General features: G+C 42.0%; 1 protein-coding gene across 2 annotated transcripts in view; it reads left to right on the top strand.

Annotated features, from left to right (window-relative positions):
• LOC115226243 (acyl-CoA dehydrogenase family member 10) overlaps positions 1 to 26,088 on the top strand; it is a 59,600-nt gene extending 33,512 nt beyond the window's left edge. Inside the window, exons 11-22 of one of the 2 annotated variants that reach the window (XM_029797265.2) lie at positions 1,578 to 1,723; positions 3,837 to 4,010; positions 8,972 to 9,202; positions 16,172 to 16,338; positions 17,412 to 17,552; positions 18,289 to 18,426; positions 18,802 to 18,892; positions 19,545 to 19,703; positions 21,033 to 21,205; positions 22,730 to 22,873; positions 23,494 to 23,571; positions 25,034 to 25,174. In XM_029797265.2, coding sequence (XP_029653125.1) covers positions 1,578 to 1,723; positions 3,837 to 4,010; positions 8,972 to 9,202; positions 16,172 to 16,338; positions 17,412 to 17,552; positions 18,289 to 18,426; positions 18,802 to 18,892; positions 19,545 to 19,703; positions 21,033 to 21,205; positions 22,730 to 22,873; positions 23,494 to 23,571; positions 25,034 to 25,174 — 1,783 coding nt within the window. Of the gene's footprint in view, positions 1 to 1,577; positions 1,724 to 3,836; positions 4,011 to 8,971; positions 9,203 to 16,171; positions 16,339 to 17,411; positions 17,553 to 18,288; positions 18,427 to 18,801; positions 18,893 to 19,544; positions 19,704 to 21,032; positions 21,206 to 22,729; positions 22,874 to 23,493; positions 23,572 to 25,033 lie in introns of both variants that reach the window. The other variant, XM_029797267.2, reaches the window with a different exon arrangement.
• The last annotated feature ends 1,412 nt before the right edge of the window (positions 26,089 to 27,500 follow it).

Genomic DNA, 27,500 nt, shown 5'->3' on the forward strand with positions numbered 1-27,500 from the left:
TGGTCGAGAAGGAAACTTAGAAAATTTAAATATACATTCTTTTGTAGAATTAATTAGTTTCTGTATTGTAAAGTGGTTGGTATTAGAAAGGGGATCCAGCTGTAGAAACCCTGCCAAAACTGACTGCGGAACCCAGGTAGCTCTTTAGATGGTCAGTTCCTTTCCAATTGACCAATCTATGCCAGCCTGGAAGATGGACTTTAAGTGATGATGATGATAATATATATATATATCATGTATAATGATGATATCACACACACACACACACATAAATAAATTTAAATTTTAAATGAGGGTGAAAAATTGGATATTAATTTGATTAACATCAATTTAAAACCAGTGGTCTAGCATATTAAAATCTGAAGGTGCTCGTGCCATGTAAAAATGCACTGGTCCTGGTGCCACATAAAAGGCACTGGTCCTGGTGTCACACAAAATGCATCCACTACACTCTGTAAAGTGGTTGGCATTAGGAAGGGCATCCAGCCATAGAAACTGAGCCAAAATGGACTAAGGCACCTGGTGTGACCCCTGGGCTTGCCAGTTCCTGTTGAGTCATCCAACCCATGCCAGCATGGTAAACGGATGGTAAATGATGATGATGAGAAAGAAAGTGAGAGACCCATTAGTCATTAGTTTATCTTTCAGATGTTATAACCAACCAATTATTGCACAACAGGTTTAATTAATTACATCGTTATAATATAGAGTTAACTAGCGGCATCGCCCGGCGTTGCTCGGGTTTGTAAGGGAAATAACTATATAAGCATTTTTAGAGATGTAAAGTATAATAGCCATCTCAATATGGCTAACCACAAAGGGGGGGGGCTGTTACTGTAGCTTTTTACGTTCTGAGATTTAATAATAAACTTTTAGAGAGTTACTTCCCTTATATATGCCAAAAATGCATTAAAAATGGGAAAAATTGATGGTAAATTATTTTTAAAATCGTAGACGCGCGCTAATACCCAGAAGGGCTCGATATGAATCACAACTATAAGATACCCGGTTTTGGTTAAACTGCACCACAAAATGTGGGAGTAGTTAGGAATCTAAATCATAGGAGACAGACACACAACTTCACTTTTATATATAAAGACTAGCAGTATCGCCCGGCGTTGCTCGGGTTTGTAAGGGAAATAACTATATAATTATTTTTAGAGAGTTATAGCCAAAAAATGCATTAAAAATGGAAAAAATATGATGGTAAATTTTTTTTAAAATCGTAGACATTTTTAGAGAGCTACTTCCTTATATAATAGCGAAAATATGCATTAAAATGGAAAAAAAATTATGGTAAATTTTTTTTTTAAATCGTAGACTCATCGTAGACGTGCGCTAATACCCAGAAGGGCTCGATATGAATCACGACTATAAGATACCTGGTTTTGGTTAAACTGCACCGCAAAATGTGGGAGTAGTTAGGAATCTAAATCGAAGGGGACAGATACTCACACACACAACTTCAGTTTTATATATAAAGATTAGTTGCTATGCTGTTTTGTTCATTACCTGATTATTTTCTCTCACCTTTCATCTAACAGAATCCCTTTGTTTTTTCTTCTTTTTTTTTTCAGTTTAGATAACCTCATCTACAGTGATAAAAGTGACGATGTTTTGGCTGTGATTGACTGGGAGCTCTCCACCCTCGGCGATCCACTCTCAGACTTGGCTACCTGCTGTTTTATGTATTATGTACCGTCCAGGCTTCCGATCCTGCCGGGTCTGTCTGCTCTTTGTCTCCTTACACCCATCTCCTCCACCTCACTCTCCCTCTTTCCTCACCTGTAATTTGTTTACGGTGATCCCCCGATTATTTCTCCCAGTTATTCTATAACGACTCGAATATCATACGAGAGACAATCTCTCTTACCAGCTCACAGCGCACCCTATCTGGTTTCTGTGATTGAAGAGGAGATAACCATTTTAAAATGCAAGCATTTCAGAGTGGTTATCTCCTCTTTAATCATAGGTGTGTGGAGGCGCAACGGCCCAGTGGTTAGGGCAGCAGACTCACGGTCATAGGATCGCGGTTTCAATTCCCAGACCAGGCGTTGTGAGTGTTTATTGAGCGAAAACACCTAAAGTTCCATGAGGCTCCGGCAGGGGATGGTGGTGATCCCTGCTGTACTCTTTCACCACAACTTTCTCTCACTTTTACTTCCTGTTTATGTTGTACCTGTATTTCAAGGGGCCGGCCTTGTCACTCTCTGTGTGACGCTGAATATCCCCGAGAACTACGTTGAGGGTACACATGTGTGGGGTGCTCAGCCACTTACACGTTAATTTCACGAGCAGGCTGTTCCGTTGATTCGGATCAACCAGAACCCTCGTCGTCGTAACCGACGGAGTGCTTCCATTTCAAAGGGCCGGCCTTGTCACTCTCTGTGTCACGCTGAATATCCCCGAGAACTACGTTAAGGGTACACGTGTCTGTGGAGTGCTCAGCCACTTACACGTTAATTTCACGAGCAAGCTGTTCCGTTGATTTGGATCAACTGGAACCCTCATCGTCGTAACTGACGGAGTGCTTATTGATCGAATCATAGGTGTAGGTGGCGCTGTGAGCAAACTTTACTCACTTGTACTTGTGACGGTGTTCACTCAGGGCGGGTTGAGCCGGCTTCTTCTCTGGTCCTGACGGCATAGTGGGATTCATACAAGAAGTTTCGTGGGAATATTGAATTCACAAGCGGTCCCCCGACATTCCGCATGCATATCCCGAGTGACGGGACGCCCTGCTTGCTGCGGAGTCTCCACAGACCTAGGGACAGAACGACCTCGAAGCCGTCAGTTGCCAATCAGACGATTCTTGGAATTTTCACCGGAGCCTCGTTGGCCAGGCTGCGGCCCTAATACCACTCGGTGCCAGACCAATCCGCCTTGGGTGGCCCTACCAGGAACTGAACTTCCCGACCGCATAGCTCTGACGCTGCCCGTTTACACCACCCTACCGCTTTGAGGAGGGGTTGGACTTTAGGGAGGAAACTTTAGGTGTATTTACATCATGTCAAAATAGAGGGAATACTTTTTTTTTAAGGGATCAAATAAGCCCCAAGCATATTTCCATCAGGAGAAACCTAGTATCTTAACTAACATTGTTAACCCAAATTTTACAGATCTTTTCGGTTTGAACGGCAGTTTTTTCTAGCAGTGTCATATGAAATTGTCACCCATAGTTATGACCCTAGTATCAATCTATTGCATTTCAATTTGTTTTAGGATTAGGGTTAGGGGTGGGGGGAAGGGTATCTTTTTTTCTTCACAAATGTAAATAAACCCAATCTGTTTCTTAAACGAGGGACATATTCATATGGCACAGAATGTTACTTACCTCAATAGACGTCATTGATTGGTTGAAATTGCAGAAACTGAAGTAAAAAAAACCAACAAATATCTTACAAACTATAGAATTTTCTCAATAAAGCCAAGAGAAAAAGATGTTTTATAAACACATTCTACCAGTTTACGAAGTTTAAAATTTTTTAGTCACCTAGAAATTGTTAAAAACTGCCGTTCAAACCGAAAAGATCCCTGTTTCTTAAACAAGGGACATATTCATACGGCACAGAATGTTTTTTACCTCAATAGACATCATTAATTGGTTGAAATTGCAGAAAAAACAACAACAAATATCTTACAAACTCTAGAATTTTCTCAATAAAGCCAAGAGAAAAAGATGTTTCATAAACACATTCTACCAGTATACGAAGTCTAAAAGTGTTTAGTTACCTAGAAATTATGTTAAAAAACTGCCGTTCAAACCGAAAAGATCCAATTTTACCATTGTTAGCCATAACTCACTAAAACCCCTTCTGTTTCTGGTGTCGTTTCAGGTCTTAGTGATGTGGCCCTCACGCAGTACGGAATCCCCAGCATTGACCAAATCCTAACTCAGTATTGTTCCACCCGTAACATTCCACCAATAGAAAACTGGAATTTCTATGTTATTTATACGTTCTTCAGGTTTGCGGCAATATTACAAGGAGTGTACAAAAGGGCCACTGTGGGTAAGCAAGCATTTATATACTGGGTTCAGGGGTTTTAATGTTGATTTCTCTTTTCAGTTTTTTTACTGCTGTTAGTCATCAGACTGTGGTCACCTTAGAGAAATTTAGTTGACCCTAGGCGCAGGAGTGGCTGTGTGGTAAGTAGCTTGTTTACCAACCACATGGTTCCGGGTTCAGTCCCACTGCGTGGCATCTTGGGCAAGTGTTTTCTACTATAGCATCGGGCCGACCAAAACCTTGTGAGTGGATTTAGTAGACGGAAACTGAAAGAAGCCTGTCGTATATATGTATATATATATATATGTGTATGTGTGTGTATGTTTGTGTGTGTGTGTTTGTCCCCCCAACATCGCTTGACCACCAATGCTGGTGTGTTTACGTCCCTGTAACTTAGCAGTTTGGCAAAAGAGACCGATAGAATAAGTACTAGGCTTACAAAGAATAAGACCTGGGGTGAATATGCTCGACTAAAGGCGGTGCTCCAGCATGGCCGCAATCAAATGACTGAAACAAGTAAAAGGGAGTAAAGAGCATAGCAGCTTGCTGGTACGTATAGACATACAGCTCATCATCAATCTTGACACAGAATTAGATGTACTCCTTGATAGACACAGACACACATCTCAGTGCAAGCTTGACACAAGGTTACACTCGTTGGCTCTCATGGCTTCTGATCTTAACTGATTGGAAGTGTTATCATGGACATTGTTTTGTCTTGGTATAAAAGATGGGCTACAGCAAATATTCTGCTCAATACCACAGATTTGCTTGTCAGTTGTTTGACCTTAACCAGTTGAGCATGTCCCTTGGTGGCTGACGATATGTGCATCTCTGATCACGAGCAGAAGTAGTGGGGGAGCATCATAGCCATGTGTTGAAAGGGATTCTTTGGGGTTTGGATAATTCACCTCTGGAAACATGGGTGTTTCCTTCAACATCCCTAAACAATCCTTGTTCAGGGACCTTTTGAGCAGGATGGGTTACTCAACCTGAAGAAAATTCTAACTGGGCCCCACCTGCAAGGTCATGTGCTGTTTATCTTGATATGAGATCACCATGTCGCGCACATATGGTTGTGATGCATGTGCCTGGTGTACCCTTATCAGACGGGTAGTCATGATGGGTATACTGGGCTTCGTATATTTTACCCCAGTGTCACTTCGATGGCATGCACTGCTCTCTCACTCAATAATAATAATATTAATAATTAATTCTTTTTATTGGCCATACAGGTCTGACAAATATGATTGGAAAACATAAAGGGACAAAACAGGACGAAAGGTTACAATAATAATAATGATAATAATAATAATAATGTATTTTAATTTAACTTTAAAAAAAAAAAAAATGAACGAACTATTGAGTTTGGTTTAATGGCCTACCAATGTATACTATGAATTTCTTTGCCCTAGGAGTCGGGAAGACACTCGGCCAGAAATGGAAGCAAATTTGAAAGAAGAAGAAAAAAGTAATAATAATAATAATAATAATAATAATGATAATAATAATAATAATAATAATGATGATAATAATAATGATATAATAATAATAATAATAATGATGATAATAATAATGATAATAATAATAATAATAATAATGATGATGATGATGATGATGATGATGATGATGATGATGATGATGATGATGATGATGATGATGATGATGATGATGATGATGATAATAATAATGATAATAATAATAATGATAATAATAATAATAATAATAATGATAATAATAATGTTATTGTATGCAGAGCTCAGGTACATTGTAACTTTTTGGGAAAGAATTTAAAAGAGAGACAGAAAGCAACAATCAGTCGAATAAAGAAAAACAGGAATGGTAGCTGGAAGTAAGTGTGGAGTTTTAAAAACAAGGAGGGGGGTGTAGGGAACAAATATAAGAGCCAATAAAAAGGAAAAGGTGTGTAAAGGGACAAGTGAGGATTAGCGTTGGTGAGGGGGCAACAAGGGAGTTTTGAAGGATAGAGTGTCCTGACGTTTTAGCACTTGACGTCGGTGGTTTTATTCCATGCTTCAGTAATTCTAAGTAACGAAAAGTATTTGAACAGCTAATTATTATTCTGTAATCATTTCAGCTGTTTATAGACCCAGTAGTTTTTAAGTTTTAAATGTTTAAATGAGAGGCGCCGAGCCCCTCCGAATGTCAGCTGGGGCCAATAATAAGTCATTAGTTCTTTCCCTTCTGGGAATCCGTTTACAAAAAAGAAAATCACTAGCGGTGCAAGGGAAGTAACTCGCTTTATTTCTCTGACTTTTCCGAGATAGAAAACCTTTTTTTACTCTTTTACTTGTTTCAGTCATTTTGACTGTGGCCATGCTGGAGCACCGCCTTTTTTTAGTCGAGCAAATCGACCCCCAGGACTTATTCTTTGTAAGCCCAGTACTTATTCTATCGGTCTCTTTTTTGCCGAACCGCTAAGTTACGGGGGACGTAAACACACCAGCATCGGTTGTCAAGCGATGTTTGGGGGAACAAACACAGACACACAAACATACAAAATTTAGAGGAATGACCCCTAATAGTGGACACCCTGTATGCTAGAAATAGACGTCAAACTCGCCATTTACCACGAAGAATGTGTTCTCAAAAAAAATTCAGCAAAAACCAAAGTTTAAAAATAAGACAAATGAAAATATACGACGACGGGCTTCTTTCAGTTTCCATCTACCAAATCCACTCACAAGGCTTTGGTCGGCCCGAGGCTATAGTAGAAAACACTTGCCCAAGATGCCACGCAGTGGGACTGAACCCGGAACCATGTGGTTCGTAAGCAAGCTACTTACCACACAGCCACTCCTGAGCCTGTATATATATATATATATATATAATATATATATATATACGATGGGCTTCTTTCAGTTTCCATCTACAAAATCCACTCACAAGGCTTTGGTCGGCCCGAGGCTATAGCATAAGACACTTGCCCAAGATGCCACGCAGTGGGACTGAACCCGGAACCATGTGGTTCGTAAGCAAGCTACTTACCACACAGCCACTCCTGAGCCTGTATATATATATATATATATATTATATATATATATATACGATGGGCTTCTTTCAGTTTCCATCTACAAAATCCACTCACAAGGCTTTGGTCGGCCCGAGGCTATAGCAGAAGACACTTGCCCAAGATGCCACGCAGTGGGACTGAACCGGAACCATGTGGTTCGTAAGCAAGCTACTTACCACACAGCCACTCCTGAGCCTGTATATATATATATATATATATATATATATACGATGGGCTTCTTTCAGTTTCCATCTACAAAATCCACTCACAAGGCTTTGGTCGGCCCGAGGCTATAGCAGAAGACACTTGCCCAAGATGCCACGCAGTGGGACTGAACCCGGAACCATGTGGTTCGTAAGCAAGCTACTTACCACACAGCCACTCCTGAGCCTGTATATATATATATATATATATATATATACGATGGGCTTCTTTCAGTTTCCGTCTACCAAATCCACTCACAAGGCTTTGCTCAGCCCGAGGCTATAGCAGAAGACACTTGCCCAAGATGCCACGCAGTGGGACTGAACCCGGAACCATGTGGTTCGTAAGCAAGCTACTTACCACACAACCACTCCTGCGACAAAGCTGGTGAGGTTTTCGTTTAAAATACATCACAGTGGTTCCCAACCTCTGCTCCGCGGACCCCTGGTGGTCTGCGAAGGTAGTACTGAGGGTCCATAAACTATATATATGTATAGTGGAATGCTTACATACATAAGAGAACAAGATGTACGTTACGCTGCAATAATATATGAATAAAAAATATATATAAAAATTAAAAAAAGGGGACAAGAAAGCATTGTCCTTGTTTCGTATACATTCGATCCTTTTTCCAAGAAATCTAATGCTGATAGCTTAGTTTTTTCCCTTGGGGCTGGCCAGATCGGAGCGATCTCAAGATTAATCAGCCGAAATTGCGAGGATTATCCGGTTCTTGACTGAAGATTAGATGCTTCGAATGACCCGTCCGTTTTTTGTGTCGTCTCTCTGAGTGTTTTGCGTTCTTGTCCCATCTTGTATTTTTATATATGTTTTTTATACATATATATATTGTGGTTGGATCTGGCTGGATTTAGCATAAAACGTAGAATTTTGGGGCTGGATGTGGCTGGTTTAAATGCTAAAGGGAAAGTGACCCCATCTGATTTGCTGGAAATTTCTTTTAGGACTGTCAGGCTCCGTTTTGTGCACAGCTTTCCAAAATTGCTTTTTCCTTCTGAAGGTTTCGATTTTATTTTCTTGTTGCCTTCAATTTGGTTTCTTGTGTGTTATAATATTGTTATTTAGATTCAATTTGGTCCTGAGTTATGTTAACCCATCATCATCATCACTGTTCGACCGTGGTCAAGACAATGGAATTTACCATGCTACGCCAGACTTCACGGTCCATCATGGCATTACGGAGGTCCTGTTGCTGGATGCTTGTATCCCTGGAGATTACATCAGGGTAGGAGAGTGTGCGCCCTCTGGTATCACGACCGTGGTTGAGACAATGGAATTTACCATGCTACGCCAGACTTCACGGTCCATCATGGCATTACGGAGGTCCTGTTGCTGGATGCCTGTATCCCTGGAGATTACATCAGGGTAGGAGAGTGTGCGCCCTCTGGTATCGCGAGTAGATGGCTTCCAGAGGAGAAGAGTAGAAATTACCTCTTTTTCAGCTCTACAACAATGTCCAGCAAACTGGACTCTCCTACCTTTCACAAGAGATGACACAGGTGGTAGTTTCCCATATATTTGCATGTTAACCTATGATCAAAGGTATTCCAACCTTGCCCACCATGTTTGTTTTTTTATATATCATTCGTTATCGAATATGTCAAGGTGTGATTTGAGAGAAATTTAGCTACTATTTCCATCATCGAAGTTCTCTCATTAGTCTTGCGCACCCCCTCGTTAACTCATTTATTTCTCTTTTTGACAGGTCAGAGTACAAATACACAGGCAGAATCCACCGGAAAATATGTGAAACTCCTTGCTCAGCTTGGGGTCCAGTTGATTAATAACCCTAAAAGGAAACCTCAGGCACCTTCTTTGTCAGAATTTCCTGTTGGACGAAGGGCATTTTCAACCTCAGCATCTTCCGGTTACAGACAGACTCCTATCAGTCCCCAACAGCATCAACCAGGGGCCAACAGCCCAAATTTAGTGAAATGTAAGAAAATTTTTCTTTTGTTTGTTGAATTTTTTTCTGTTTTTTTTTTTCTTACTAGCAGTATAGCCCGGCGTTGCCTGGGTTTGTTTCGACCCTTTAGAATTGGAAGTAAAAGTTTTGCATTATGTAGCTTGTTATTCTCTTTAAGTGAACATTTTTCTGGTTGAAATACACCGAAAATTGGCGACACAGCAGTCAAAAAATCGTAAAAAATAGGGATTTTCATAGAAAGAAAGCACCTTTTTGATGTAAATAATTTTTGGTGTTAACATGGTCTGATCTGAATTTTTTCTTCTATGGAATGAAGAGCAAGCCTTCTTCTATCATACTCTCAATTTTGGTCAACTTGCACCGCAGGGTCTCGGAGGAGATAGTGTTAGTTGAAGGCTACCAACCCTTTAGGCTACCGACCCTTTAGAATTGGGATTTTTGAAAAGTAAAAATTTTGCATTATGTAGCTTGTTATTCTTTTTAAGTAAACATTTTTCTGGTTGAAATACACCAAAAAATGGTGATACAGCAGTGAAAAAATCGTAAAAAATAGGGATTTTCATAGGAAAAAAGCACCTTTTTGATGTAAATAATTTTTGGTGCTAACATGGTCTGATCTGAATTTTTTCTTCTATGGAATGAAGAGCAAGCCTTCTTCTATCATACTCTCAATTTTGGTCAACTTGCGCCGCAGGGTCTCGAAGGAGATAGTTTTAGTTGAAGGCTACCGACCCTTTAGAATTGGAATTTTTGAAAAGTAAAAATTTTGCATTATGTAGCTTGTTATTCTCTTTAAGTGAACATTTTCCTGATTGAAATACACCAAGAAATGGCGACACAGCAGTCAAAAAATCCATCAAAAATAGGGATTTTCATAGAAAAAAAGCACCTTTTTGATGTAAATAATTTTTGGTGTTAACATGGTCTGATCTGAATTTTTTCTTCTATGGAATGAAGAGCAAGCCTTCTTCTATCATACTCTCAATTTTGGTCAAGTTGCGCTGCAGGGTCTCGGAGGAGATAGTGTTAGTTGAAGGCTACCAACCCTTTAGGCTACCGACCCTTTAGAATTGGGATTTTTGAAAAGTAAAAATTTTGCATTATGTAGCTTGTTATTCTTTTTAAGTAAACATTTTTCTGGTTGAAATACACCAAAAAATGGTGATACAGCAGTGAAAAAATCGTAAAAAATAGGGATTTTCATAGGAAAAAAGCACCTTTTTGATGTAAATAATTTTTGGTGCTAACATGGTCTGATTTGAATTTTTTCTTCTACGGAATGAAGAGCAAGCTTTTTTCTATCATACTCTCAATTTTGGTCAACTTGCGCCGCAGGGTCTCGGAGGAGATAGTTTTAGTTGAAGGCTACCAACCCTTTAGAATTGGAATTTTTGGAAAAGTAAAAATTTTGCATTCTGTAGCTTGTTATTCTCTTTAAGGGAACATTTTTCTGGTTGAAATACACCGAAAAAAGGCGACACAGCAGTCAAAAAATCCATCAAAAATAGGGATTTTCATAGAAAAAAAAGCACCTTTTTGATGTAAATAATTTTTGGTGTTAACATGGTCTGATCTGAATTTTTTCTTCTACGGAAGGAAGAGCAAGCTTTTTTCTATCATACTCTCAATTTTGGTCAACTTGTGCCGCATGGTCTTGGAGGAGATAGTTTTAGTTGAAGGCTACCAACCCTTTAGAATTGGAATTTTTGAAAAGGAAAAAGTTTGCATTCTGTAGCTTGTTATTCTCTTCAAGTGAACATTTTTCTGGTTGAAATACACCGAAAAATGGTGACACAGCAGTCAAAAAATCGGTAAAAAATCGAAAGGAGATCCAACTGTAGAATCCAACCGTTTCACTAAATTCCATTTGACTCCTGCAAAGAATGGAGAAGTGGGCATTAAAAAATGACGATGACGATGATGGTGGTGGTGGTGGTGGTGATGACGATGATGATGATGATGATGATTTCCATTTTTTCTGATACCGTTTCCTCCATCTCAGTATCTTGGAATTAGAATCAGTTCCTTTTGTTTCTTTCAGGAACTTTCTCAGAACCTTGACATGAGACAGAGTTCAACTCTAAGCAACAACCAAAGCCGAATATTGAGCCAACTCTTCTCTCTCAGTCTTTCTTTCTCTTTCTTTTCTCCCTCTCTCCCTTCATACTTTCCTTTCTCCCTCCCTACCTCTCTTTTTCCCTCCCTCTTCCTTCCTTTCTTTTCTTTCTTCCTCTCCCTTCCTTCAATTCCTCCCTCCCTCCCACCCCTTTCTGTCTGTCTTTCCTTCTTTCATCCTCCCCTCCTTCCCCTTCCTTCCTTCTTTCTTTCTTCCATCCCTCCTTCCTTTTTTTCCCTCCCTCTTCCTTCCTTTTCTTTTCTTTCTTCCTCTCCCTTCAATCCCTCCCCTTCTTTCTTCCTCTCCCTTTCTTTCTTCCATCCCTCTCCTTCCTTTTTTTCCCTCCCTCTTCCTTCCTTCTTTTCTTTCTTTCTTCCTCTCCCTTCAATCCCTCCCCTTCTTTCTTCCTCTCCCTTTCTTTCTTCCATCCCTCTCCTTCCTTTTTTTCCCTCCCTCTTCCTCCCTTTTCTTTTCTTTCTTCCTCTCCCTTCAATCCCTCCCTCCCCTTCCTTCTTTCTTTCTTTCTTCCTTCCATCTCTCCTTCTTTCCTCCCCCCCTCCCAGTCTTCCATCCTTAAATTCTTCTGCAAACTTGGCAATACCCACACCAATGCCTTCCGGAATATTCTGTTTTATGGCTCATTGGACTTTTAGCCTAGATTTCTCGAGTGACTTTCTAATGTGGGCCACATGTATCTGCCTATACCAGTGCTTTTCAAACTTTTTGCGGGAGCGGAACCCCTGTGCAATAATTACTGCCGATTTTAGCAGTTTTGTAACTTCTTACGGAAGCCCTAGACTGTACTGGTGGAACCCTAAGGTTCCGTGGAACCCTGGTTGAAAACCACTGGTCTATAGAAACCTACATGTGTGTGTGTGTGTGTGTGTGTGTGTTATATATATATATATCTAAGGCGCTGCCTTGTAAGACAGTCTCAGTTGAATAAATGGAAGTCTATATTACATGTTGCTGTTGTGTTCTTCTTTGCCTGGTGGTGGGCATGCATGGATTTAGGACCTGCAAACATTGATATTACGCCTGATGACCCCTAGGTGTGACAACACAAGAACTCTGGTGAAAACAGTGATAGTAAGAAATGGTGACTGACCCCATGAAGAAAGCAGGGTGCATAATGTGATGTGTAATAAGACAGATTTTGGGGGTCAGAGTGGAATCGGTCAGGCTGGGGTATGAAAGCCAGGCATTGTTGGTGCCAGGACCCGGGGTTGCTGAGATGAAGGCATCGAGTCTGCAATTATAACGATGTCAGTCACCTCTGCCAATATCATCATCATTGTGTTCATCAGTCGTCATAGCCATCATCATAATCAACATCATCATTGTCGTCATCGTCATCATCATCATCACCACCATCATCATTGTGTTCATCTGTCGTCATAGCCATCATCATCACCATCATCATCATAATCAACATCAATATTGTTTTTGTCGTCGTCATTGTCACCATCTCCATCCTTGTGATCATTCATCATCATCATCATCATTGTGTCCATCAGTCATCATAATCATCACTCATCATCATCAATATCATCCATATCTTTATCATCATTGTCATCATCATCATTTAACATCCACGTTCCAAATTGAAATGGATTGGATGGTTAGGGTTAGGGTTTGATGAGCCTTAGAGCTTTGTAAGGTCCCAGAGTTAACTTTGCTATGCTGCCTAAAGCAAGATGCCTTTCCAAATGCCAGCCACTCCACAGTCAACATCATCCTCATCATTTAACGTCTGTTTTCCATGCTGGTATGGTGGGGTCAACAACATCAACAACAACGAAAAATACCTTCGGAATGAGAACCCAGGTTCGAAATTTCCCCAAAACACTTGAAGAAGGCTGGAGGGTATATCAGCCGAAACATTGTGTTAACAACAAGCAAGATGAGGACAAATATCCATCGAATTTGAATAATGCAAATAATAATAATAATAATAATAATAAGATTGAAAAATACCTTAGGAATGAGAACCCAGGTTCGAAATTTCCCCAAAACACTTGAAGAAGGCTGGAGGGTATATCGGCCGAAACGTTGTGTTAACAACAAACAAGATGAGGACAAATATCCGTCAAATGTAAATAATGTTTGCGAAGACCTGTTGAGGCAAGTGAAATCGAAATCAAATTCGATGACTGGCATCCGTGCTAGTGGAGCACTAAGAGCACCATCTCAGCGTGATCGTTGCCAGAGTGACTAACTGGTGTTTTTGCCGGTGGCACGTAAAAAGTACCATTCGAGCGTGATCATTACCAGTGTCGCCTTACTAGCACTTGTGCCAGTGTGCAGGTGGCACGTAAAAAAAAACATTTAGGCATGGCCGTTGCCAGTAATGCCTGACTGGCCCTCGTGCTGGTGGCACATAAAAGCACCCTCTACACTCTCGGAGTGGCTGGCGTTAGGAAGGGCATCCAGCTGTAGAAACTCTGCCAGATCAAGATTGGAGTCTGGTGCAGCCATCTGGTTCACCAGTCCTCAGTCATTCGTGTAACCCATGCCAGCATGGAAAGCAGGCATTAAACGATGATGATACTCTTTACTCTTTTACTTGTTTCAGTCATTTGACTGCGGCCATGCTGGAGCACCGCCTTTAGTCGACCAAATCGACCCCAGGACTTATTCTTTGTAAGCATAGTACTTATTCTATCGGTCTCTTTTGCTGAACCGCTAAGTGACGGGGACGTAAACACACCACCATCGGTTGTCAAGCGATATTGGGGGGACAAACACAGACACATAAACAAACACACATACATATATGTAGAGTTTGTGTCTACCAAATCCACTCACAAGGCTTTGGTCAGCCCGGGACAATAGTAGAAGACACTTGCCCAAGGTACCATGCAGTGGGACTGAACCCAGAACCATGTGGTTTGTAAGCAAGCTACTTACCACACAGCCACTCCTACACCTATATATACAACAGGCTTCTTTCAGTTTCCGTCTACCAAATCCACTCACAAGGCATTGGTCGGCCCGAGGCTATAGTAGAAGACACTTGCCCAAGGTGCCACGCAATGGGACTGAACCCAGAACCATGTGGTTTGTAAGCAAGCTACTTACCACACAGCCACTCCTGCGCTAATGTATACATATATACGAAGGGCTTCTTTCAGTTTCCATCTACCAAATCCACTCACAAGGGATTGGTCGGCCTGGGGCTATAGCAGAAGACACTTGCCCAAGGTGCCACACAGTGGGACTGAACCCAGAACCATGTGGTTGGTAAGCAAGCTACATACCACACAGCCACTCCTACACCTATATATATGACAGGCTTCTTTCAGTTTCTGTCTACCAAATCCACTCACAAAGCTTTGGTCGGCCGGGGCTATAGTAGAAGACACTTGCCAAGGTGCCACACAGTGGGACAACCCGGAACCATGTGGTTGGTAAGCAAGCTACTTACCACACAGCCACTCCTACACCTATATACGACAGGCTTCTTTCAGTTTCCGTCTACCAAATCCACTCACAAAGCTTTGGTCGGCCCGGGGCTATAGCAGAAGACACTTGCCCAAGGTGCCACACAGTGGGACAACCCGGAACCATGTGGTTGGTAAGCAAGCTACTTACCACACAGCCACTCCTACACCTATATATACGACAGGCTTCTTTCAGTTTCCGTCTACCAATCCACTCACAAAGCTTTGGTCGGCCCGGGGCTATAGCAGAAGACACTTGCCCAAGGTGGCCACACAGTGGGACAACCCGGAACCATGTGGTTGGTAAGCAAGCTACTTACCACACAGCCACTCCTACACCTATATATACGACAGGCTTCTTTCAGTTTCCGTCTACCAAATCCACTCACAAAGCTTTGGTCGGCCGGGGCTATAGCAGAAGACACTTGCCCAAGGTGCCACACAGTGGGACACCCGGAACCATGTGGTTGGTAAGCAAGCTACTTACCACACAGCCACTCCTACACCTATATATACGACAGGCTTCTTCAGTTTCCGTCTACCAAATCCACTCACAAAGCTTTGGTCGGCCCGGGGCTATAGCAGAAGACACTTGCCCAAGGTGGCCACACAGTGGGACAACCCGGAACCATGTGGTTGGTAAGCAAGCTACTTACCACACAGCCACTCCTACACCTATATATACGACAGGCTTCTTTCAGTTTCCGTCTACCAAATCCACTCACAAGCTTTGGTCGGCCCGGGGCTATAGCAGAAGACACTTGCCAAGGTGCCACACAGTGGGACAACCCGGAACCATGTGGTTGGTAAGCAAGCTACTTACCACACAGCCACTCCTACACCTATATACGACAGGCTTCTTTCAGTTTCCGTCTACCAAATCCACTCACAAAGCTTTGGTCGGCCCGGGGCTATAGCAGAAGACACTTGCCCAAGGTGCCACACAGTGGGACAACCCGGAACCATGTGGTTGGTAAGCAAGCTACTTACCACACAGCCACTCCTACACCTATATATACGACAGGCTTCTTTCAGTTTCCGTCTACCAAATCCACTCACAAAGCTTTGGTCGGCCCGGGGCTATAGCAGAAGACACTTGCCCAAGGTGCCACACAGTGGGACAACCCGGAACCATGTGGTTGGTAAGCAAGCTACTTACCACACAGCCACTCCTACACCTATATATACGACAGGCTTCTTTCAGTTTCCGTCTACCAAATCCACTCACAAAGCTTTGGTCGGCCCGGGGCTATAGCAGAAGACACTTGCCCAAGGTGCCACACAGTGGGACTGAACCCAGAACCATGTGGTTCGTAAGCAAGCTACTTACCACACAGCCACTCCTGTGCTTATGATGATGATGATGATGATGAATGTGTCTTGTGTTACTGAACCCCTTTTTTTTTTACTTCTTTCCAGCACCAATGCCCTTATTTGTGGCCAGCCTCTCACCCCGTGTCCAGGGTCTCCATGAACAGGTGAAGGAGTTCGTCTCGGAGCACGTGTTGCCCCTGGAACCTGTCTTCCTTCAGCATCTTACGTCGGACAAGAGATGGACCCCATTTGAGCCTGTGGAGAAGCTGAAGGTAAGGGGACCAGCCACGGAGATGAGGGAGTGAATAAAGGGAGAGGCAAAGGGAGGAGGAGTGGAGGAGAGAAAGAGTGAATGGAAGGAGAGAGAGGGAGGGAAGGTGGTGGAAGAAGAGAAAGTGAATGAGAAAGGGAGAGTGGGTGGAAGGAGAGAAAAGATGAGAGGGAAAGAGAGGAGAGTGAGAAGGGAGAGGGAAGAAGGTGTAAAGGAAAGAGAGAGAGAGAGAAGAGAGAATGAAAGGGAGAGAGGGGTAGAGGGATGGATGGAAGGAGAGCAAGATGAATGAGAGAAAGGAAGAGAGGAGGAGGGAGAGAGGGAAGAAGGTGTAAAGAAAAGAGAGAGAGGGGAGGTAGCAAGGGGGAGAGAAAGAGAGAGAGAAGCAGAGAGTCTGTGTGTCCCCGGAACCACATGGTTGTGTGTCTATTTCTTCCATCCAATACCTCTCATCTCTGCACTCTACTTCACCCTAAAGGTCCCACACAATCCTTCCTCAATCCTACCATGCCAACCACCTGGAATTTCCTCCTCATCTTTATCATTCCTGTATTTGTCCTCGCTGACTTTTAAATGTCCCCAGGTAAACATCAACTTACCTGACCACCCTCAATGGGTCATGAGGGTCACCAACACTCTCCCACCTCAACTAACCCCTTAATCTTGACCCTGCACATCCAAACTTAAGCCTTAAACTCTCTTGTTAACCCCAAACTCCCTTAGCTTTGAACCCTGATTTTGAACTTTAAACCCTATTTTTTAAAACCAGAGTGCCAAAACTGACTCTAATATATCCCCTCATCTCAACTGACCCCTTAATCTTGACCCTGCACACCCAAACTTAAGCCTTAAACTATCTTATTAACCCCAAACTCCCTTAGCTTTGAACCCTGATTTTGAACTTTAAACCCTATTTTTTAAAACCAGAGTGCCAAAACTGACTCTAATATATCCCCTTATCTCAACTGACCCCTTAATCTTGATCCTGCATACCCAAACTCTAATTGCATGTTAATTTGTTCACAAGAAACGAATGAATGCCTCTGATTCCCATTTTTCTCTCTGTGTTTATAGGTGAAGGCCAAACAGGAGGGTCTGTGGAATCTATTTATGCCCCTAAATATCGATACTGGAGCCCAGTACGGGGCTGGATTGACCAATGTAGAATATACATTCCTCTGTGAATTGATGGGGACAACGCAGCTGGCCCCTGAGGTAAGGTTTGTGTGTGTGTATGTGCATATGTGTGTGAGTGTCTGTGTATAGGTGTCTGTGTGTATGTGTGTGCACACAGATGGTGTGTATATGTGTGTGTGTGTGTGTGTATTCAAATTGGCAAGATCTGGTCTCTCACCTACCTGACAACATCATCATCATCTTCGTTTAACGTCCGTTCTCCATGCTAGCATGGGTTGGACGGTTCGACCGGGGATCTGGGAAGCCAGGAGGCTGCACCAGGCTCCAGTCTGGTCTGGTAGAGTTTCTACGGCTGGATGCCCTTCCTAACGCCAACCACTCCGTGACTGTAGTGGGTGTTTTTTACGTGCCACCGACACATGTGCCAGGCGAGGCTGGCAAACAGCCACGATCGGTTGGGATACTCAGGAGTCGTATGGACCCTCAGGTGCCATATGGACTCTAGTCGAGAACCACTAGGCTGGATGAGTATTGAGTGAGGCCTAGTAACCAGTTGGTCTAGCAAGTGAGGCCTCATCTCAGTGACAGGAACCAGAGAACAATAATGCTGTTGAGACAAAGGCCCCCCGACATGATGCACATTCTCTCTTGGTGACCCCATAAATCTGCCAGAGTCTGGCATGTGGGGCTTTCAACTGATAGCCCTTTTTTTTTTCTATAAGTTGTTTGCAAACACTTTAATAACTGCCCTGCCCTGCTTTAATTTTTTACCTTGCTCCTAAATGGTTGACCCTTATAATCTGTCTCCCACCAGGTGTTTAACTGTTCAGCCCCTGACACAGGAAACATGGAGGTGTTGGTAAAATATGGGACTGAGGACCAGAAGAAGAAGTGGTTAACCCCTTTACTTGATGGAACAATTAGGTCCTGCTTTGCTATGACCGAACCCCAGGTAAGTGATCTGGTCCACCCCCACCACCCCACTAGCACCACCACCACCACTAACACCACTAGCACCTATTTCTTTACTACCCACAAGGGGCTAAACACAGAGGGGACAAACAAGGACAGACAAATGGATTAAGTCGATTATATCGACCCCAGTGCATAACTGGTACTTATTTAATCGACCCCGAAAGGATGAAAGGCGAGGTCGACCTCGCGTTTCGTCCTTTCGGGGTCGATTAAATAAGTACCAGTTACGCACTGGGGTCGATATAATCGAGACCACTACCACCACCATCGACACCACAGTTATATAAACGACACCTTTTCTTCTAACACTGACTGACCGAAAGCGTCCCCTATGCTCTATTTATCTGTCCAGGTGGCGTCCTCAGATGCAACGAACATTGAGTCCTCAATTGTACGAGATGGTAACCATTTTGTCATTAATGGACGCAAGTGGTGGACATCAGGTAAGTTTTGGCCCTTAACTCTTACCCTGTTACCTAGCTTTAATCTTCCACTTGCAAATCTTAACCCCAGTTCTAATACATCTCTCCCATCTCAACTAACCCCTTAATCTTGACCCTGCACACCCAAAATTAACCCTTAAACTCTCTTGTTAACCCCAAACTCCCTTAACTTTGAACCCTGATTTTGAACTTTAAACCCTATTTTTTAAAACCAGAGTGCCAAAACTGACTCTAATATATCCCCTTATCTCAACTGACCCCTTAATCTTGATCCTGCATACCCAAACTTAAGCCCTAAACTCTCCTATTTCTCCAAACTGACCCCTAGTTTTCAACCCTGATCTTAAGCTAACTCTAATATATTGTCTCACCTCAGCTGACCCCTTAATCTTAACCCTGCATACCCAAACTTAAACCCTAAACTCACCTTTAACTTTCAGCCCTGATTTTGAACTTTAAACCCCACTGGTCCCTAACAACAGCTAACCCCTTACAGCCACTGACCCATAAGAATGCCAACCCCCTAATAACCACTGACCCCTAACAACTGCTGACCTCTGACAAATGCTGACCCCTAGCAATCACTGACCCCAAATAATAACCGACTCCTAACAGCTTTGAACCCTCTAATTTTTTGTGTTTCTTTTTAAAGGAGCCATGGATCCTCGCTGTCGTATTTGCATTTTCATGGGCAAGACAAACCCTAAAGGCCCCAAACATGCCCAACAGAGTATGATCCTGGTTCCTATGGACACAGAAGGGGTCAACATACTTCGGCCTTTGACAGTGTTTGGTTATGACGATGCCCCAGGTATGTCCCCTTTGGTTCTGACTACACACACTCACATAAGCACTATCATACAAATACACACACACACTACCACCACAAAAATACAGATACACACCCATGAACCACACACACACACGCATACCACAAAAACACACACTACACATAGAAGACACACTAACACACATACATGTACATATATGTCCAACCCATGCCAGCATGGAAAATGGACATTAGAAAATGACATATAAGTGTATATACATATACACATACACTAAGAGTACCATATGAACGTGATCGTTGCCAGAGAAACAAGCTGGCTTCTGTGCCGGTGGCACGTGAAAAAACATTCGAGCGAGGTCGTTACCAGTGCCGCTGGACTGGCTCCTGTGCAGGTGGCACATAAAAAGCACCATTTGAGCGTGGCCGTTGCCAGTACTGCCTGACTGGCCCCCCGTGCCGGTGGCACGTAAAAGCACCCACTACACTCTCGGAGTGGTTGGCGTTAGGAAGGGCATCCAGCTGTAGAAACTCTGCCAGATCAGATTGGGGCCTGGTGCAGCCATCTGGTTTGCCAATCCTCAGTCAAATCGTCAAACCCAGGATTTTCTTACATCTAGGTGTATTAACATCATTTGTCTGTGGCAACAAAACTGGAGAGGACATTTCAGTGCTGATGTGCAACTCCATTGTTTCCCGAGACAAAAGGATGCCAACAATAATTAGTAACTAGGTGCAGGAGTGGCTGTCTGGTAAGTAGCTTGCTTACCAACCACATGGTTCCAGGTTCAGTCCCATTGCATGGCACCTTGGCAAGTGTCTTCTACTAGAGCCTTGGGCCGACCAAAGCCTTGTGAGTGGATTTGGTAGACGAAAACTGAAAGAAGCCCGTCATATATATATACATATGTATATATATATATATATATATATATGTATGTATGTGTGTATGTATGTTTGTGCATCTGTGTTTGTCCCCTCAACATCGCTTGACAACCGATGGTGGTGGTGGTATGTTTACGTCCCCGTAACTTAGCGGTTTGGCAAAAGAGACCGATAGAATAAGTCCTGGGGTCGATTTGCTTGACTAAAGGTGGTGCTCCAGCATGGCCGCAGTCAAAATGACTGAAACAAGTAAAAGAGTAACTAATTAGGATATACTCCCACCTTGTCACTGAATGTTGCAGTTTGAATAGCAGATGGGATGGTCATGACTGGGACGTTGTTGATCTTTAGTCTGTCAGATCAAGACTGACCTTGTTGATGTCATGGCTGGAGTGGCAGCCAAACATCATCAACAACTGATCTGTTAGTCATGTCGTGGTTTGCCTAATTTCTTTCCCTCTCTTTCAGTGGGACATGGAGAACTGGTTTTTCAGGATGTGAGGGTTCCTGTGGAAAACCTCCTTCTTGGTGAGGGCCGAGGTTTTGAAATTGCACAAGGGCGATTGGGACCTGGCCGAATTCATCATTGCATGCGTCTCATTGGAATGGCAGAGAGGGCTCTGTCCCTAATGATAACCAGGGTAAGTTTTCTTTTAGGCAGCTTTGCATGTCTTTACTCTTTTTGTGGTAAGAGATTTGATCCACAACCACATGGTTCCGGGTTCAGTCCCACTGCATGGCACCTTGGGTAAGTGTCTGCTACTATAGCCTCAGGCCAACCAAATCATTGTGAGTGGATATGCTAGATGGAAACTGAAAGAAGCCCGTTGTATATGTGTGTGATAAGAAGCTTGCTTCCCAAACCCCTGATTCCAGGTGCAATCCCATGGTCAGTCATGACCAAAGGGGGTCTCAGCATATATATATATATATATATAAAACTAATGTAGGATAAAATTTTTTGTTTTTGCAGGAAAAATTTTTTATCAATGGCCAGCATATCAAAAAATACCTTTAAAGGTTAAATTCATAAATAATTTACAAAATAAGGGCAGAAGAAAAATTCTAATGCCAAATATGCCGAAAAAAAGACAAAAATTGTCAATAACCATTATAATTTATGCGTCTCGAAACAAACCGATAGAAATTTCTAAAAAATCCGTTATTACCGTATTGGTCCCAATTTCGGGGTTAATTCATAAGAATTTTCCCCTCTTCAGCGATAAATATGTGGGATATAAGTGAAATACTTACTCATTCCCATGGAAAAAGCAAGCACTAAGTCCTGAGCAGACCTAAGTACCCCAAATATATCCAAAATAGAAAAACTTCGGCACATCTCGAGACATGTGTGATTCGAACTAGAAATTTTCACAAAGTGAGAGAATCCAGAAGTGAACACTATTCAATTTTTCTTTCAGTATCCGTCTTCCAAATCCACTCACAAGACTTTGGTCGATCCGAGGCTATAGTAGGACACACTTGCCCAAGGTGCCATGCAGTGGTATATGTATATATTTCTATATGGAAGTACTCCATCGGTTACGACAGCGAGGGTTCCGGTTGATCCGAATCAACGGAACAGCCTGCTCGTGAAATTAACATGTAAGTGGCTGAGCACTCCACAGACACGTGTACCCTTAACGTAGTTCTCAGGGGATATTCAGCGTGACACAGAGAATGACAAGGCCGGCCCTTTGAAATACAGGTACAACAGAAACAGGAAGTAAGAGTGAGAGAAAGATGTGGTGAAAGAGTACAGCAGGGGTCACCACCATCCCCTGCCGGAGCCTCGTGGAGCTTTTCGGTGTTTTCGCTCAATAAACACTCACAACGCCCGGTCTGGGAATCGAAACCGCGATCTTATGACCGCGAGTCCGCTGCCCTAACCACTGGGCCATTGCGTCTCCACGGTGAAAGAGTACAGCAGGGATCACCACCATCCCCTGCCGGAGCCTCGTGGAGCTTTTCGGTGTTTTCGCTCAATAAACACTCACAACGCCCGGTCTGGGAATCGAAACCGCGAGTCCGCTGCCCTAACCACTGGGCCATTGCGCCTCCACATATTTCTATATATTTACTACACCAGCATGTATGTATATGTATGTATGTGGCTATTGAAATATCTCTGTCTCATTAGTCTGTCTGTGTGTCTTTTTGTGCAGTCTTCGAACCGAGTGGCATTTGGCAAACCCCTCTCCGAACAAGGCTTGGTCCAAGCAGCCATTGCTGAGAGTCGTATTGATATTGACCAGGCTCGTCTATTGGTCTTGAAGGCTGCCCACATGATGGACACGGTCGGAAACAAGGTAAGTTCTCTCTTATGGAACTCTTTCACTGTCATTGTACCTACTCCAGGGCTGTTAATGTAATAAAATAATAAACCAATGCTTGCTCTAATATCTACACAGCCTTGGTTTTTTTATCTTATTACACAAAAAATTCTTACATGAGTGTGTATATATATATATATGTGTGTGTATATATACATACATACATATGCGTATATATATGTGTATATATATATATGTGTGTATATATATATATATATGTGTATATATATATATAGTGTATATATATATGTATATATGTGTATATATATATGTATATATATATATATGTGTATATATATGTATATATATATATACACATATATACATATACATATATATACGCAAAAAATTATATATATATATATATATATATATGACGCAAAAAATTCTTATATATACACACGCTGACATAGAACCAACGTTGAACCCTTTATTCGCAATATTACCGAATCTGGAACTTAACTATGGTCTGTCTATAGCACTCATTCAGCATTACCTGACACCTTTGGGTCTCAATGACACTATTATCTCTTATAACCTCAACTTCTCATATATATATACATATTTGTATTTGTATTTAATCTTTTATTCTCCAGGCTGCAGCAGGTGAGATAGCTATGATAAAGGTGGTTGCCCCCAACATGGCTGCCAGGGTAATCGACAGAGCAATACAGGTAAGTGGTGTGGAGGTATTGGAGGGTGAATGTATATTTGGGATCATGGCGGGACCTGCAATAATGGAAATGCTTACAAGGGAGGCCCATATAATGGTGGTGATTTGTAGTACAGGCACACACACACACACACACACACGTATATATGTATACATATGTATACATACATACATACAGACAGAGAAGGGGGTGCATATAATAGAATTCACATCATCATCATCATCGTTTAACGTCCGTTTTCCGTGCTAGCACGGGTTGGACAGTTCGACCGGGGTCTGGGGAGCCAGGGGCTGCTCCAGGCTCCAGTCTGATCTGGCAGTGTTTCTACAGCTGGATGCCCTTCCTAAAGCCAACAACTCCACGAGTGTAGTGGGTGCTTTTTACGTGCCACCTGCACAGGTGCCAGAGGGGTCTGGCATTGGCCACGATCGGTTGGTGCTGGCATCGGCCACGTTCGGTTGGTGCTTTTTATGTGCCACCGGCACAGAAGCCAGTCGGGGCGGTGCTGGCATCGGCCACGTTCGGTTGGTGCTTTTTATGTGCCACCGGCACAGAAGCCAGTCGAGGCGGTGCTGGCATCGGCCACGTTCAGATGGTGCTTTTTATGTGCCACTGGCACAGAAGCCAGTCGGGGCGGTGCTGGCATCGGCCACGTTCGGATGGTGCTTTTTATGTGCCACCGGCACAGAAGCCATTCGAGGCGGGGTTGGCATCGGCCACGCTCGGATGGTGCTTTTTATGTGCCACCGGCACAGAAGCCATTCAAGGCGGGGTTGGCATAGATGTATTTATATATTGGGGTTGTATAAATATTTGCATATAACATCCAATTCCTTCCCTTATATGAAGTAATCTACCCAGTATTCATTCTTTATCGAGTGAAGAAAAGGTATGGACGATTTGTTTTGGAGTCTCGCAATACCACGTACGCCTATGAGGATTTACTTTCCCAATGAAACTCGGTTTTTTCTCAAACCTGTTATAATGTGATACATGTCTTTGGTGTGGTAATTGTACGCGGCTGAAGAAGGCTTTTGATCTACCTGTTATATCAATTATGCATTGATATAACAATAAGTTGTTCAATAAAGCCCGAAACATATGTACCGCAAAATCCTTTGCGTCCTGTTTTTCTTTTGATACATATATAAGAGAGTTATATAGATATGTTCCGTAAATCCTCGAGTATAATCCGCATTTTCCCCCAAAAAATTTAAAGGTCAGAATCCCTAGTGCGTACTATATACGAGGTTAAAAATGAAAATTATTTTCTAAGCAATGTCCGAGTCTCTATTCTAGGCAGTGCTCCAGCATGGCCACAGTCAAATGACTAAAACAAGTAAAAGATTGTGGTTAAGGTGTGATTGAGGGAAGCTTTGGCTGCTATTTCTAGCATGGGAAATTCCTGTTTGTTTCTGTTTTTTTGTGCCCTGATTAATTCCTTGTTTTCCATTGTCTTTAGATCCATGGTGGTGCCGGGCTCAGTTCCGATTTCCCCCTCGCTTCCATGTATTCCTGGGCAAGAATCCTCCGCCTCGCAGACGGACCGGACGAAGTCCACTTGCAGACTGTCGCCAAACTTGAACGGAAGAAACATCGGTGATCGGAACCAGTGACTGCCATTTCTGTAAACAACGGGAAAAACTTGTATAGCACACATCAGTGTGCATGTGTGTGTATATAGCTATGTGTGTGAAAATATATGAATACATGTGTGTGTATTATATATATATATATATACTATTAAAAGGGATGAAGCCTTTTTCTCTACAGAATAAAACTCCATCAGGAATTGTGCCAGTATATTAAAGAACCTTTACGGTTAAAAATTATAAATATCTTATAAGCAAGAGCTAAAGAAGGTTATTCTACAGCCAATATACTGATAATCCACATTTAATCTACTTGCTACAGAAAGTTGAACTGAAATTCGGGCAACTAAACCTTTGGAACATTTAAATTTCGTTATCTCAATATTGAATCAATTTTGGAATTAACCACATAAGGATTCGTTCTTCTTCAGTTGAGCTTACGAGAGAATATAAGTAAGATACTCACATGCGCCTCTGGAAAACAGCCGAAGCGAATAACACAAGTACATCTGAGTAACCCAATTATATCCAAAAATAAAAGTTCTTAGGTTAAGTCTCAGAACAACATGTTGACTTCCCGCCGCTACATATTGTAGTGGTAACAAGTCCCCCTGCAGCAAGCAGTAATCAGTTTACTATTAAAAGGGATGAAGCCTTTTTCTCTACAGAATAAAACTCCATCAAAAATTGTGCCAGTATATTAAAAGAACCTTTACGGTTAAAAATTATAAATATCTTATAAGCAAGGGCTAAAGTTAAATGTTCCAAAGGTTTAGTTGCCCGAATTTCTGTAGCAAGTAGATTAAATGTGGATTATCAGTATATTGGCTGTAGAATAACCTTCTTAGCCCTTGCTTATAAGATATATATATATATATATAGAGAGAGAGAGTTTGGCCATGGGCTCTTAGGAGCCTAGTTCGATTTGTTTTACTCCGCCTCTGTTCTGTTTTTGTTTTTTCCAACGGATTTCCTATTTCTTCCTGAAGAGAAAGACACAATATGGTCTCATTATTCAATCGGAATTTGGTAAATTGTGCCTTTCGAAACACGTGTAGAATGAAATAAAACGATTTCTGTTCAATCTTCGTTCAACTCCATTTCTTCAATTCACTAATAATATTAAAATTCAATTATCCGCACCAACGCACGGTTGCAACACCATATGGTTGTACCTCCAACCGTGCTGTCTTCTGCTGTGATTTTTGCTACCAAGGTATCGGTTAAACTTTTGATTAAAATTTTTGATTAATCTGCAACAAGATTATTCATCTTTCTATTTCACATAATATATATATATATATATATTATACACACACATACAATATCATTTGGATAATAACTGCATAATGTTCCTGTATCAAAATTCCTGTATGGTGCTATCAAACCATATTATTATGTAAAATATTATATAAATAAATAAATATGAGTTTTCAATAATCATGTACCTGCATGTCATCAGGTAGCAGTACAATATGAAAACGTCAGCAACTAACAACTGTTACCAATGCAAAGAAACAATTGTTGGGATTTCTGATTAAAGCTTGTTCATTTCAACTTCTTTTATCAATTTTTGTATAATAATAATAATAATAATAATTAGGGAGTATAACTCCAAACTTACAGGGAAAAATTCAATTTAGTATTAAATCAAATTTCACAATATATATATATATATAACAAGATCTCAAAAAGTATAAAAATGAATGATCAATATATAATAAGTAAATATTATGTTTTTATATATGTTTATGTTTTATAAAACTATATTTTATTTGTTATTTGTTTTGGTTTATGTCTATCACTGTTTGAGTTGCATAATAGTGGTTTTATCTCTAATTTATATTTTATATTGTATACTCTTTTACTTGTTTCAGTCATTTGACTGTGGCCATGCTGGAGCACCGCCTTTAGTTGAGCAAATCAACCCAGGGACTTATTCTTTGTAAGCCCAGTACTTATTCTATCGGTCTCTTTTGCCAAACCGCTAAGTGACGGGGACATAAACACACCAGCATCGGTTGTCAAGCAATGCTAGGGGGACAAACACATCATCATCATCGTTTAACGTCCGCTTTCCATGCTAGCATGGGTTGGACGGTTCCACTGGGGTCTGGCAAGCTCGAGGGCTGCACCAGGCCAGTCAGATCTGGCAGTGTTTCTACAGTTGGATGCCCTTCCTAACGCCAACCACTCCGAGAGTGTAGTGGGTGATTTTATGTGCCACCGACACAGGTGCCAGACGAGGCTGGCAGACGGCCACGCTCGGATGGTGTTTTTATGTGCCACCGACACAGGTGCCAGACGAGGCTGGCAGACGGCCATGCTCGGATGGGG

Source organism: Octopus sinensis, linkage group LG29 (genome assembly GCF_006345805.1).
Source record: "Octopus sinensis linkage group LG29, ASM634580v1, whole genome shotgun sequence".
Taxonomy (NCBI): domain Eukaryota; kingdom Metazoa; phylum Mollusca; class Cephalopoda; order Octopoda; family Octopodidae; genus Octopus; species Octopus sinensis.